This window comes from Terrapene carolina, unplaced genomic scaffold (assembly GCF_002925995.2).
Source record: "Terrapene carolina triunguis isolate 2854851 unplaced genomic scaffold, T_m_triunguis-2.0 Scaffold227, whole genome shotgun sequence".
In the NCBI taxonomy this organism is placed as follows: domain Eukaryota; kingdom Metazoa; phylum Chordata; order Testudines; family Emydidae; genus Terrapene; species Terrapene triunguis.
The window spans coordinates 1,572,019-1,584,196 of NW_020664578.1; the positions used below are offsets into that span (position 1 = coordinate 1,572,019).

The following is a 12,178-nucleotide window of genomic DNA, read 5'->3' on the forward strand; positions in this document are numbered from 1 at the left end:
GTGACAGAGCGTGTCTCTGCCTGGAGGTACGGGCCAGTCTTTAGTGCCTCTTTCCCAGCAGCCCTGACTTTGCAGATGAGCTCGAGCAGCAAAATTCAGAGCCAGATTTCGAAGGCTCTAAAGACCCGGGGACAGGCTGTGGTCCCTGCTCCCTACGCTGGCAATATACCAGAGGCCTAAAGGCACCGCAGAGGGGCCAAGGGAGGGGCTGTCTGCCATAAGCTGCCTCAGGTTGCCCCGCTCCCACAGCCAGCCCTGCGTACGGGGCCTGCTGGGACCTGGCCCCAGCGCATGGTGCGATAGGGATTCTGGACTACCTGGCAGCCCGTAGGCAGCCTGGGATGGGCAGCACAGAATCAGCACCGTGGACGCGGGGTTCGAGTTTGGCCCTGTTCTAAAGGGTCCATGTGGCTGTAGGATCCAGAGCCCAGGGTTTTCAGTCGTGAGCCGGCATCCTGAATCCCACTTGGGCGCGTAATGCCGATCTCCTTTACATCAAAGCATCCAGGGGCGAACTCACTCTTGATTAAAACCCCTCTATGCTGTGCCAAAGATGCGCGTGACCCACTCTCACTAAACCCAGCCACATCGTTCGGATTTAGGGCCCTTTTTGCCTAATTTTGCTCATTATTATTAGAAGTAACAGCATGGGAGCACCTGGAAATCCAACTGAGATCAGGGCTGTGCTGCGCTAGGGGCCGGACATGCACCTAATATGAGACCGTCCCTGCCCTGCAGAGCTTACCATTGAAATAGACACGACGTGGGACCAGTAAAGTATTATTAGCCCCATTTTACAGATGAGGAACTGACACAGAGGACCCAGTTCGCATTGACACTAAGCCCCTTCATCCCACTCTGGCAGCGGATGTTGCGCCAACATTTACGGTGCCTTTATGATGCCGGAGTGGTATATAGGGACCTTAGCATAAGTGAGAAGCAGACCCTAAATGTCTTGCCCAAGGTCATAGACAGAGTCCGTGACACAGGTAGGAATTGAACGTAGCTCTCCTAAGTCTCGGCCAATTGCTTGGGCCACACGGCTACCATTCTCCTCCACCAGACTAAGCAAAGTTTGACTCCGATTTTAATTCTATTGGGTTTATGTCTCCCCTGAGTCACAACTATAAAAAGGGGGAGAGGCGGGCGAGAGAAAATGATCCCCTACGGCAGAGGCAGGAACCAAACCCAGACCTCCCGCGGCCCAGTCTAGCAGTTTAACCACAGGCCCCTCCTGCCACACCAAATTTACTAACCTGAAAATCGACATCTAAAAGACTTGGTAGTGTTTGAAACTGCACATCAGGCCTGACTTTAGCTGTCTGAGGGGATCGTTACTGCCAGTAATAACACCTAGCTCTTTTAATCAATAGAGCTCACGGCACTTTACAAAGGAGAGCAGTATCAGTATCCCCATTTTACAGGTGGGGAAACTGAGGCACAAAGCGGGGCAGTGACATGCCTGCAGTCACCCAGCAGGCCGGTGGTAATGCTGGCAACGGAACCCAGGTTTTCTGAGTCCCAGTCCAGAGCTCTAGGCAAGCCTGCATCCAAAAAGGGGGAGGGCCACATTCTCACTCACCGACTGGGCTTGGGCAAGCTCCGTTGCTGTTGTTCAAGTCTCCCCCAAGCATCGCCCCTGGAAAGCAACGAGAGACACGGTGACAAAGTTAGTTCAGAACTCGGCGCACTGAGCAGCAGTTGACTATTTGCACGTGGGGGACGGGGGGAAATCAACAGTGTTACATTCCCATCGAGAAAATCCAGGGTAAAATGTACAGCACTTCCAGGCGTGGAAACAATATCTACACAGATACATTCCCTTTGGGGATGCGGCACGCAGCACAGACGCTCATTCCAAAAAGACTAGGCTTGGAAAACAGCGTGGCTCTGCTGTGCCGAGCCTTCCTGGGGGGACACGCTCTGCAGAAGGGAACCCGCCCCCAGCTCCGGGATTGGAAAGAGGATCGATCCTGTAACATTTGCACCGAATGGAAACCATTCCCAAGATGGCCGGAGAAGCTGTTCCCAGGGAACGTTTGCTATTCCCAGGGAATCAAGCCCTTTATCCCCTTTGCAAACAGACTTTGAGTTTTGCTAATTTATTTGCTATTTTGAATTGTTCGACCACATCTCGAAACTGTTATTTCTTCCAGCAATCCACCACTCCCTCTCTCTCACTATAACTGCCTAGATAGCTGGGAAAGGAACCCAGGAGTCCAGATTTCCATGCCACTGCTCTAACCACTAGCCCACACACCCCTCCCAAAATCAGGAGCTAGAATCCCAGCATCCTAATTCTCAGTCCCTTGCTCTAATCACTAGACCACACTTCCTTCACGGAGGGGGAAAGAGAACCCAGGAGTCCTGATTCCCAGTCCTCTGCTCTAACCACTATACCGCAATCCTCTCTCGGAGCTAAGAATAGAACTCAGGCGCTCATATCCTCAGATGAGTATCTGCGCTAGGATTTTTTGACCCAGGAATTCCCAGTGGTAGATAATTAGGGCCAGATTTTCATTTACCTTAAGGCCCCTTTACCCAGCGCTGGCAATGTAAAGGGGCTTTCCAGGGGGTGTACATTACAGTTCCACTCACTTTAACGCCAGCCTTCGCGTAACTGACCTCAGATTCCTGATGTTCCAGGACAGAGACACACACAGTACACAGGATTCGGCATCCCCGTTTCAGAGACGCCTTGGAGCTGCGGGCAATAGCCTTGACCTCACACAAGGCGACCACACGCTCCGCTCCATTAGCGCCGCTTTTGATTTAGAAAAGACAGTGGGGCTCGCTGTTCTCCTCTAACGTGCGTCGGAAAACGCACTTCCCACCCTGCAAGCACGCAGCGCCTACGAAACTGGATTTCTGCGACGCACAGACGGGAAGGCTGACGGCAGCTGCCTCAGAGGAACCTCTGAACCGATGGGGAAGGAATGCTCTCCTCTCAAAACAAATGGTTCGACCCGAATCGATTTTCCCACCCCCCCCCCCACATTTTTCGGAATTGTCAGCCAACTGAAAACCCTGTTCTTTGCCCAGCTCTAGGGGTGATACAGGAATTGCGTCTGCCATTTGCATCGCATGGGATCTTTGCTGAGCATCCAGGACCGTTTCAAATATTATTATTATTTATTGCTTGTACGGCAGTAACGCTTACGAGCCTGAGACACGGACCAGACCCTACCGTGCTAGGTGCTGTACAGACAACAGAAAGAAGGAGTGAGGGGTGGGAGAAATGAAGACACTGGTGCCCTCTCTTGGCTATTCTCGCACTAGGCCAAACACTCACCCGCGCTAGCTGGCCTCTGCGGCAAACCCGGCGACACGGTGTTTCTCTGCAGGGCCGGCTGCTGTGGTGAGAGGAGTCTTGGATCCGTCAACGAAGAGGTCACCAGCGACTGGGTCACCAAGGAGCCCCCGGGGTTGCTGAACTGTAACGTGTTTTGATTGGTCACCGGAACCGTCACTGGCATGGCGAAGTTCGGAGCGGGCACTGCAGACTGAACAGAGAGGCAGATGAAAGCGGGGACCGGCGCCGAGGGAGTCACCCAAAGGCACTTCGCTCCGCCAAGGTTCACGGCGCGACCAACGGGCCAGGTCCTCGGCCCGGAATGCAGCGACACTGATTTACACCAGCTACGGATCTGGTCCAAATTTGCACCCAGTTCATTATTGCCCTGCAATTTGTGTGGTCGTTTATAACAGTGCAAAGTGGGTGAAAGCTAGCACCATTCTCATTTGCTAGCGTTCTGCAGCCACTTTACACGGGTGAAAATGGTGGCGGGCAGTGTGGAATCTCGCCCCAGGCACAAAGGGGCATGGATCCCCTCTAGGAAGACGGAGAAAGAAGGGCAAACGGATGTCCATCTGGGCACATCGAAGCTAAAAAGCATCTGCTGCCGGGGGGGAAGAGGGGTGTTGACTAAACACCTGCATTTATTTACCTCCAGAGCTCAGCAAAGTGGTTTTAAAACAGCTCACAGAGAGTTGGAAATGTCTCAAAGCGGCTCCCTTGGAATGCCAGAGAGGGGAACAGTGCAGTGGTCTTAGCATGAGACGCTCTGAACCCACAGGAGACAAGGGCCAGCAGCTGCCCTTCAACCTCCGAGGGAGATAAACGGAGCCCCGTAGAGTTTTAATAGACCAGGTCCTCCGCTGGTGTGAGTGGCCAGGGCTCTTTTGAAGTCAGTGGAGCTACACTACGGATCCCAGGGCCCTACTCGCAGCTACTATCTGTATTCCTGTATCACCCAGAGGCTCCAATCGGGATTGTGCGAGGCTCTGGACGGACACACAGACCCAGCCCTGAAGAGCTTGCTCTTCCCTCCATATTAGTATGAAGTTTGATAGCGCCTGTGCTCATTCTCGGGGGAGCATGGTCTTGGGGTTACAGTACTAACCTACCCTCGGACTCTGGGGCATTCACACCTCTGCCACAGACCCTATGAAAGACCTTAGGCAAGTCACTTAATCCCTCTGTGTCTCAACTCCCCACCCCTTCAATGGGGATAATAATACTTCCTTTGGGCTGGTCTACACTGCCGCGCTAGTTCGGCGGCGGGGGATCGAAGTTCCGAGTTCGATTTATCGCGTCTGGTCTGGACGCGATAAATCGAACCAGGAAGTGATCCCCGTCGACTGCGGTACTCCAGCTCAACGAGAGGAGTACCGCGGAGTCGACGGGGGAGCCTGCCTGCCGCGTGTGGACCGCGTCTGAACCGCGGTAAGTTCGAAGTAAGGTATGTCGAATTCAGCTACGTTATTCACGTAGCTGAATTTGCGTACCTTACTTCGACTTGGGGGGTAAGTGTAGACCAAGCCTTAGTCTAATCAGGTCATAAACTCTACAAGGCAGTGACCATCTTTTGTACAATGGGGTCCTGCATGCAGCACAAAGGGCCCCAATTATTATTCATGCTCTGTACAGAGCTAGTGCCTCGGAGTCCCGGACCCGGCTCCCATGGCGCTAGGTGCTGTACAAACACAGAACAAAAAGACGGTCCCTGCTCCACACAGCTGACCTCAACCGGAGCCTCTAGGTGGCTACTGTAATAGAAAGTGAGAGATCGGAGCATTTCCAAGGTGCAGCTTTGCTCCAGAGAAGCAGCCCGTAGATGGCTCCTATCGATTCATGGAGCTGCTGGGGTGCCAGTCAATGGAAAGACCTGGGGCTCTGACCCTCACGCAGTGGAAACGCCTCTAATTCATGATCCTTGGCCCCTGGCTCGAGGGACAGATCCACCTCGCTCGGTTCCTGTTAAAGCCAGACTTTGCCCAGATGATCCGATCACTCTTTCTTATGTCCCTGATTCGCTCTTCATTAGCGAGAGCAGGCACTTGCTCAGCGGCTTTCCCAGGGCTTTGCTAAAACCCTCTTTTAATTTCATTGGCCTTGCGAAGCCAGGAAGCTTCCTGGCCTTTTGGTGTCGCCGAGCTGTCATTACAAAAGCGCTGCTGGGCAAATGCAGCTTTGTAGTATTGCAGGAGAGGAAGAACAAGCGTGAGAGAGGATGGCAGAGCCGCGCCTCTGTCCTCCCAGGGGCTCCTGGCTGGGAAAGCCGCCTCCCTACCTATCATCCCCCACCCCCTTCACAGATCTCCAGGGCATCCAGCCGTTTCAGGCAGCAAACAGGTGCTAAGGACCACTCCCTGCTTGTGGCTTCTGCTGCCGTAAGTCACTTTGACTTGAGCCTTAGGACTGTAAGCTCTGCAGGGCAAGAGACTTTATGAGCCGGATTCTCCTTGACACTAAGGCCCCTTCATATGGCTCTGGCATAGCTTTAGGGCCACTTTAAGGGCTCTCCCTCGCCCCCCACCCAGACAGCCAACGCGGCATAGAGGATACTCAAGGCTGGTCTACGCTACAAAGTTAGGCCGGCTTGACGACATTGCTCCAGGCTGTGAAAAATCTACAGCCGTAATTAAGCCGACCTAAGCCACAGTGTAGACACAGCTAGGGCCAGGTCTACACTGACAAGCTTACAGCTGTCCTGATACAGCTGTGCCGCGGTCAGAGCGCTTGTGTAGCCGCGTGATGCCACCGGGAGGCAGCTCTCCCGTGGACATGATGAAACCCAGTCAACGAGCGGCAGCATCTCCTGCCGACGTAGCGCTGTACGCAAGAGAGTTCACGCCGGCAAAACTGATGTCGCTCAGGAGGGGTGTTTTTTTCACATCCCTGAGAGACAAAAGTTTTGCCGATGTAAGTGCTAGTTGAGACATAGCCTAACTCGATGAAAGAACTCTTCTGTCAACCTCGCTACTGCCTCTTAGACCACGTCTCCACTACAAAACTACCTCGACCTAACTTCCGTCGGCATACGGCCCCCACAGTTATTAAATCGCTTGTGCGTGCGCACGCTTGGCTCCTTGCGTCGGCGGCGCACGTCCTCACCAAAGCGCTTGGGTCGATTGCATTGTCGGGGTGCGGCATTGTGGGACGGCTGCTGAAAGCCAGTAATAGTCCACAAAAGCAATGGAGCGTCTGCACTGACACTGCGTCGTCCTAATTACATCGACCGTGACGCGACGCCGTTCGGGGAGCTGGTGGTACGAAATCGGCGTAGAGAGGCGTTTACGTGGGCGGGAGCGAAATGTACATGAAGACACTTGCACAGCTAGGTTGACGCAGGGCAGCTTACGTCGACCTAACCCTGCCGCGTATGCCAGGCCTCAGAGAGATGGCTATAGTACAGCAACAGAAGAAATCCTTCCGTTGTTCTGTAGGAAGTGTCTACATGACATCGATGCAGCTACAGTGGCATTGCTAGTGTAGACACGCCCCTACTGTCAGTGAGAATCAGGCCCTTAAATGTTTGGCTGTGCACATCTGCAATGCAATATTGCATAATAAATAACAAGAAAGACAGAAAGAAACTAACTAACTTAGGGCATAGTTCTACCCCAGATGCACGTGTGAAGCCCGCTGACGTAAGTGAGAGTTACATGAATGGATTGGAGGACAGGATTCGGCCCTTAGCTCTTAACTATCACATTGCACCTCTGAACCACTAACCGACCAATCTTCCCCATGCTCTTGCCCAGGCGGGGAGAGAGTTGTGCACACGCAAATGATCCCTCAACCAGCAGCTCCCATTCTCCCAGAGGCCAGCAGCCGATTGCGGAGCACTGGGAGATGCAGTGTTATGGCAGGCAAAGGTTTGAAATGAACACAACAATCCAAAATCCGGTGGGGGATCGGGGAGGTTCATTAATCAGCCAAACGCCAATGACTTTTTTTTCTTTTTCTTGAAAGCCAGTTTCAAACGCACTCAGAATGCAGAACCCTGTTAAGGCCAGTTTCTCTGGACCAGGGCGTCATTAGCTTCCCCGGCAGATGAGTTGTGTTAGTTCTCATTATCACACAAAAAGCTGGTTAAAAAGAAAAGCATCTGCTCCAACAATCCACTATTCAATCCTGTGGCAAGAGAGGTGTAGTCAAGGAGGCAGACGCTGTGCTTTGGCTACTAATCAACCTGCTTCTGGGATGCTACGCACTGCAAGATTTTGGAAGCAGGGACTTTCCTTCTTTTATAAGTGTTCACAGCGCCTAGCATAATGGGGCCCTGATTCCAGGCTGCAGCCTGTAGTCGCTACTATAATGCAAATAATAAAAAAATTCATAGGTTGATAGCGCCCTGTTTTCCCATTCACCTGCCCTTGTGTAACGATCTGCCCCAGGGCAAAGCGAGTGCTGAATGCTACACACTCATCTGGCAGCGTTTTACACTAAGGGCGTGTCTACAATGGAAAGTGAATGCAGATTCATGGAGGGTGTGACTTTAAAGTGCCACAGCTGTAACTGAATAACTCCACGTGTAGACGTTCTGAATCCGGAATAAGAGGGCTGTATTCTGTGGTTAGTTTAACCCACTTTCCGAGGGAGCTAAGCTAAACAGAAAGCAGGCACTCTTATTCCAGAACACAAGTGTGTCAACACATGGGAGTTATTTAGGAACCACTCCTTAAGTAGATAAGCCCTAAAACCCGTTTTACCCCACTTTGGCGGTGTAAAGCGAATGAGACTCACGTAAAGGGCCCTTTATGCTGCCAGAGGGGTGGCATGGGGAAAATGAGCATCCGGCCCACAATCTCTTACTGGCAGAGTCAGCCAAAAAAAAACCCACCTCTGGCTTTTGCAAGAGTGAAGTCTCAAGAAAAGAAAAAATGAACTCCCGTGGCCTTGTAAGCAGTAGCAGGAAGGAGTTGGGGTATTTTTTTTATCCTGCATCCAGCGCTTGGAAAGCCGCCTCCCTTTCTACTCCTGCAACGTTAGTTAATTACGGCTGCCTGAGTTGGAAGGCTAATCTCCCTGAAGATGGCTTGCCTGCCTCAAAAGTCTTTGCTCCCTTGAACTAACAACTAATTTGCAAGGCCCCTCTTCCCTCCCTCGACACAAATCCCTTTCATCGCTGTCCTGATGCCACCCCAGGGCCATCGTCTCAGGCTAAAACCACCCTGGATTTCTGCCACATCCACTAGCTGCGCCGGGAGCCTTATGGATTCGCCTGGATTGAAAGCAGAGTGGCCCCAAACTGGATCTGATCCCAAAGCAGGTGCAACTGTCATCACCTGACCCTCCCTTTCCCCGCTGTGGCTCATCCACCGAGGTTCTGAACTCAAGCAAAACTCCCACTGAAGTTCAGAGGAGTTCGCTGGAGTAAAAAGAACCTCAGGGTTTGACTCAGTATTAATAGCAATGGGACCGATTTTTAAGGTCCTCGGTCTTAACATTTCCAATGTGGGGGCTCAAAGTTAGACAGCGAAGCCCAATGTGTTTAGGCGCCTAACTCCCTTCAAAACCGATGGGCAGGGCCGGCTCCAGGCACCAGCTTAACAAGCAGGTGCTTGGGGCGGCCAAGGGAGAGGGGCGGCACCTGCGGCAATTCGGGGGCGGCAGGTCCCTCACTCCCTCTAGGAGCGAAGGACCTGCTGCCGAACTGCCGCCGCCGATCGCGGTGATCCCCCTCCCCCAAGCAAAAAGAGTCATACCCCTAAAACTTTTAAGTGCAGACCAGGCCTGAGAATTCTTCACGCCACTCTGACAGCGTAAAGGGGCCTTAAGGTGGGTAATTTATACCCATTTTAAGGCCAGAATGGTGCAACTGAGACTCAGGCCTTGTATAGGAGGGAACAACCATAATAGGTTGTGTTCTAGGCCAGAAGAGGAGATTAGGATGGGTACAGGGATGTTCTGCCAGCTCCATACCAGCTGGAGGGAGGCATTTCCACCCACTTTAACACCTCTTTATGCTGGCAGACCGACCGAAAGGGGCCTCGGCATCACCAAGGCCTGTTTCTAACCATTAGACCATGCTGCCTCCCAGACGTTCCCTAGCCCTGGGTTTGCTACGCCCGATGGGAGCAAACGAACAAGGCAGAGCAAGGCTCCGTAAGCAAAGCCATGCAAAGTCGTCACCCCCGCCGCTCGGCATTCTACGTTGCTAGGGGTCCGGGGCAGGCTGTGCAGGCCACCGGCTACTCACTGCGAGCCTGTAACTCTGCATCATTTTATCAAACTCCTCATCAATCTTTTTATATTTCTCCTCCGTCTGCGGGGTCAGCGCAAACACCTCGTCCCCTTCCGGGCTCTCGCATCCCCTGTGCTTCTTGTTCAGCGCCTGTTACGTTGAGAGGGCGGGGGGAGGTGGCGGGGACGGGGGTAGGATTGGGAAGAAATCGAACAAAAGAAAAAAAGAAAAACATAATGAAGGATTTCTGGCCAGAGGGGCGCAGTACTTACACCGTATCGTTTGAAGAGGATATCCAGATCCTCGCTGGCTTTGCGGTATTTATCCTCCATCAGGGGGCTCTGGTCAATGGAGTCGTCTCCGTCCGGTTCCGGGCTGTCGCAACCGTTAAAACCTTTCTTTCTTAATGTCTGAAAACACAACCGGGACAGGTTGAGATCTGGAGCAGGAGGGGTACGTTGGAGAAAGGGAGAGCTGGCGGGGTGTTGGATGCAGGTGTGTGATGGATGGAGACGGCGGGAGCTTGTTTAAAACGTCGTCGCTAGCTTCCCAGTAGAGCTGGTTTGGAAATGGGGTGGGGGGGAGGCAATGTGGCTGAAATATGGGGGAAATTTACTCGAAATGTGGGGAACATATCAATATTTCAAAAACCAACTGAGTGAAAACATCCACAAAATGTAAAGGGGTCAAAAAAGGACTCCCAAATTTAAAATATTTGAAGAAAATGAATAATTTCAAAAACAATCTTCAAAACATTAAAAAACTGGGCGGGGGGGAAGCGTTAAAATATCTATTTCTATTTCAAAAAAATCACCAAAAATTCAACCAGCTCTGCTTCCCAGTTACAAAGAAAAAGCCTACAAGGCCGGATCCTCATTTACCCTGGGACTCCTCCACATTGCTTTAGTGGGATGGAGCTGTGGTGACACCGCTGGGCCTATTATGATAATTGTAGCTGTTCTGGCTTCATCCTTATGAGCTCAAAGCTCGGCTTCTCCACAGACTCGTTATGTGATCATGGGCAAATCCCAGAGGCCTGGGTTCTTCTTTCAAGTGGGTGTATATGTAATGAATTCCCATTTTAAGGGCCCTTTACGCTGCCGAAGTGGTGTAAATGACAATCAGGCTGGTAGTATTTAATAGACAATGGGTCTTTGGAACCTTCCGATAGAACTGAATAGAGTTTTATAAACTAATAGAAACGTACGTTAACCCATGGAACTCACAGCCACAAGAGACCATTGAGATTAGCAGGAGTCAGAAAGATTCAATTATGGGCCTTACTCTCATTTGTAATAAGGATCTAGCCCATAGGATCTGGTTCGGATTGTGCCTCTATTTTGGAAGAGAATATGACCCTATGACAGTGCAAGTGGGTGGAACGCCATTGACTTCAAAGGCTCTATTTACATCAGGAATGTGTTTGGCCCTGTGCCAGCTCAGACACATAACCTATTCTCCCACCATTATAATGATTGGGGGGGGGGCAAGGAGGGGGGAACCCTAATGATATTTACTCTCCTATTAAAATATTTCCTCTCCTATTAAAAGACAAAAATATTACTTGCCCGGAGCAAAATGGGTGGGTGGAATTCTGCAAGATGGTTTTAAACAGATGTAAGGGGTTTGGAGCAATGTACAATGGAACGTGCCAAGACCAACACGGCAGAACTGTATTAAAGAAGTAGGTTGTGTCTGCACCAATAAATGATGTATACTTTGTATGGCAATGACCTTCTTTAACTTAAAAAATAAACAAGCACACAGTTTTCATTGGCCAGCTGCCAAATTCACCTTTGGCATAAGCGGAGTTACAGCTCGGTTGAAATCAGGGGGTCGGGTTCTGATTTCACTTACAGTGGTGTAAATCCGAAGCAACACAACTGCAGGGAAGTGGAGTCACTCTGGAGTCACACTGAGGTGAGATCAGAATCTGTCCCAGAATGCTTAGCAGCTCTCTAATTCCGTTGCTCTGGCTTTGTGATGGTCTTACCTGTTATTTATCAAATGCCCCCAAATTGCTGGGCACCTCACAAAACAAGGAAAGACCTGATTCTGTGCCAACCCAGCCTTTGGGGCCTTCAGAATCTGGACCCAAATGACCCAGTTAGAGCCGATCTCAAAGAAGAACGTTGCACCCAGAGGAAATGCCGATATGAGCTAACCTGACCGGGCTCAGATCTTTGCAGTGTTTGAAATCTGGAGCTGAATTTTGTGGCTCAGGCACTTTGGGTTGATTCTCATTTACCCGAAAGCTCTTTTTACACTACTCTGCTCATGTAAAGGGGCCTGAAAATGGGACGTATTGCCACGCAGGAGCAGGTGCAGGCCTGGGTTACACTTAAAAGTGTTATCAATAAAACGATTTCAGTTAAGAGGGTGATTTATTTTACTCGAATAGACACAAGTAAAGGCCCTATTGTGAACGGTTCTACTGCTGTAAAGGTGATTTAGATCTGGTCTACATTTCAAATTTAGGTCGACATAGCTGCGCTGCTCAGGGCACCCAACCACCATAGCTGTGCCAATCTAGTTCCCAGTGTAGATGCAGCTAGGTCAAAGGAAGAGAGGTTCTATCAACCCTTTCCATCGGTGTAGCCTGTGTCTACACTATGGAGCTGTAGCTTTGCCATTATAGTCCCTATCGTGTAGACCAGTGGTTCTCAAACTAGGGCTGCTGCTTCTTCAGGGAAAGCCCCTGGCGG

The 12,178-nt window shown here is 51.2% G+C and overlaps 1 protein-coding gene across 11 annotated transcripts in view; it reads right to left on the reverse strand.

Moving 5' to 3' along the window:
- MEF2D (myocyte enhancer factor 2D) overlaps positions 1-12,178 on the reverse strand; it is a 124,492-nt gene that overhangs the window by 33,039 nt on the left and 79,275 nt on the right. For 9 of the 11 annotated variants that reach the window (XM_026656273.1, XM_026656271.1, XM_026656269.1 and 6 more), the window contains exons 4-6: positions 9,746-9,883; positions 3,293-3,503; positions 1,583-1,639 (exon numbers count right to left, since the gene is read on the reverse strand). In XM_026656273.1, the coding sequence (XP_026512058.1) occupies positions 1,583-1,639; positions 3,293-3,503; positions 9,746-9,883 (406 nt within the window). Of the gene's footprint in view, positions 1-1,582; positions 1,640-3,292; positions 3,504-9,488; positions 9,624-9,745; positions 9,884-12,178 lie in introns of all 11 variants that reach the window. The other 2 variants (XM_026656270.1, XM_026656275.1) reach the window with 1 other exon arrangement.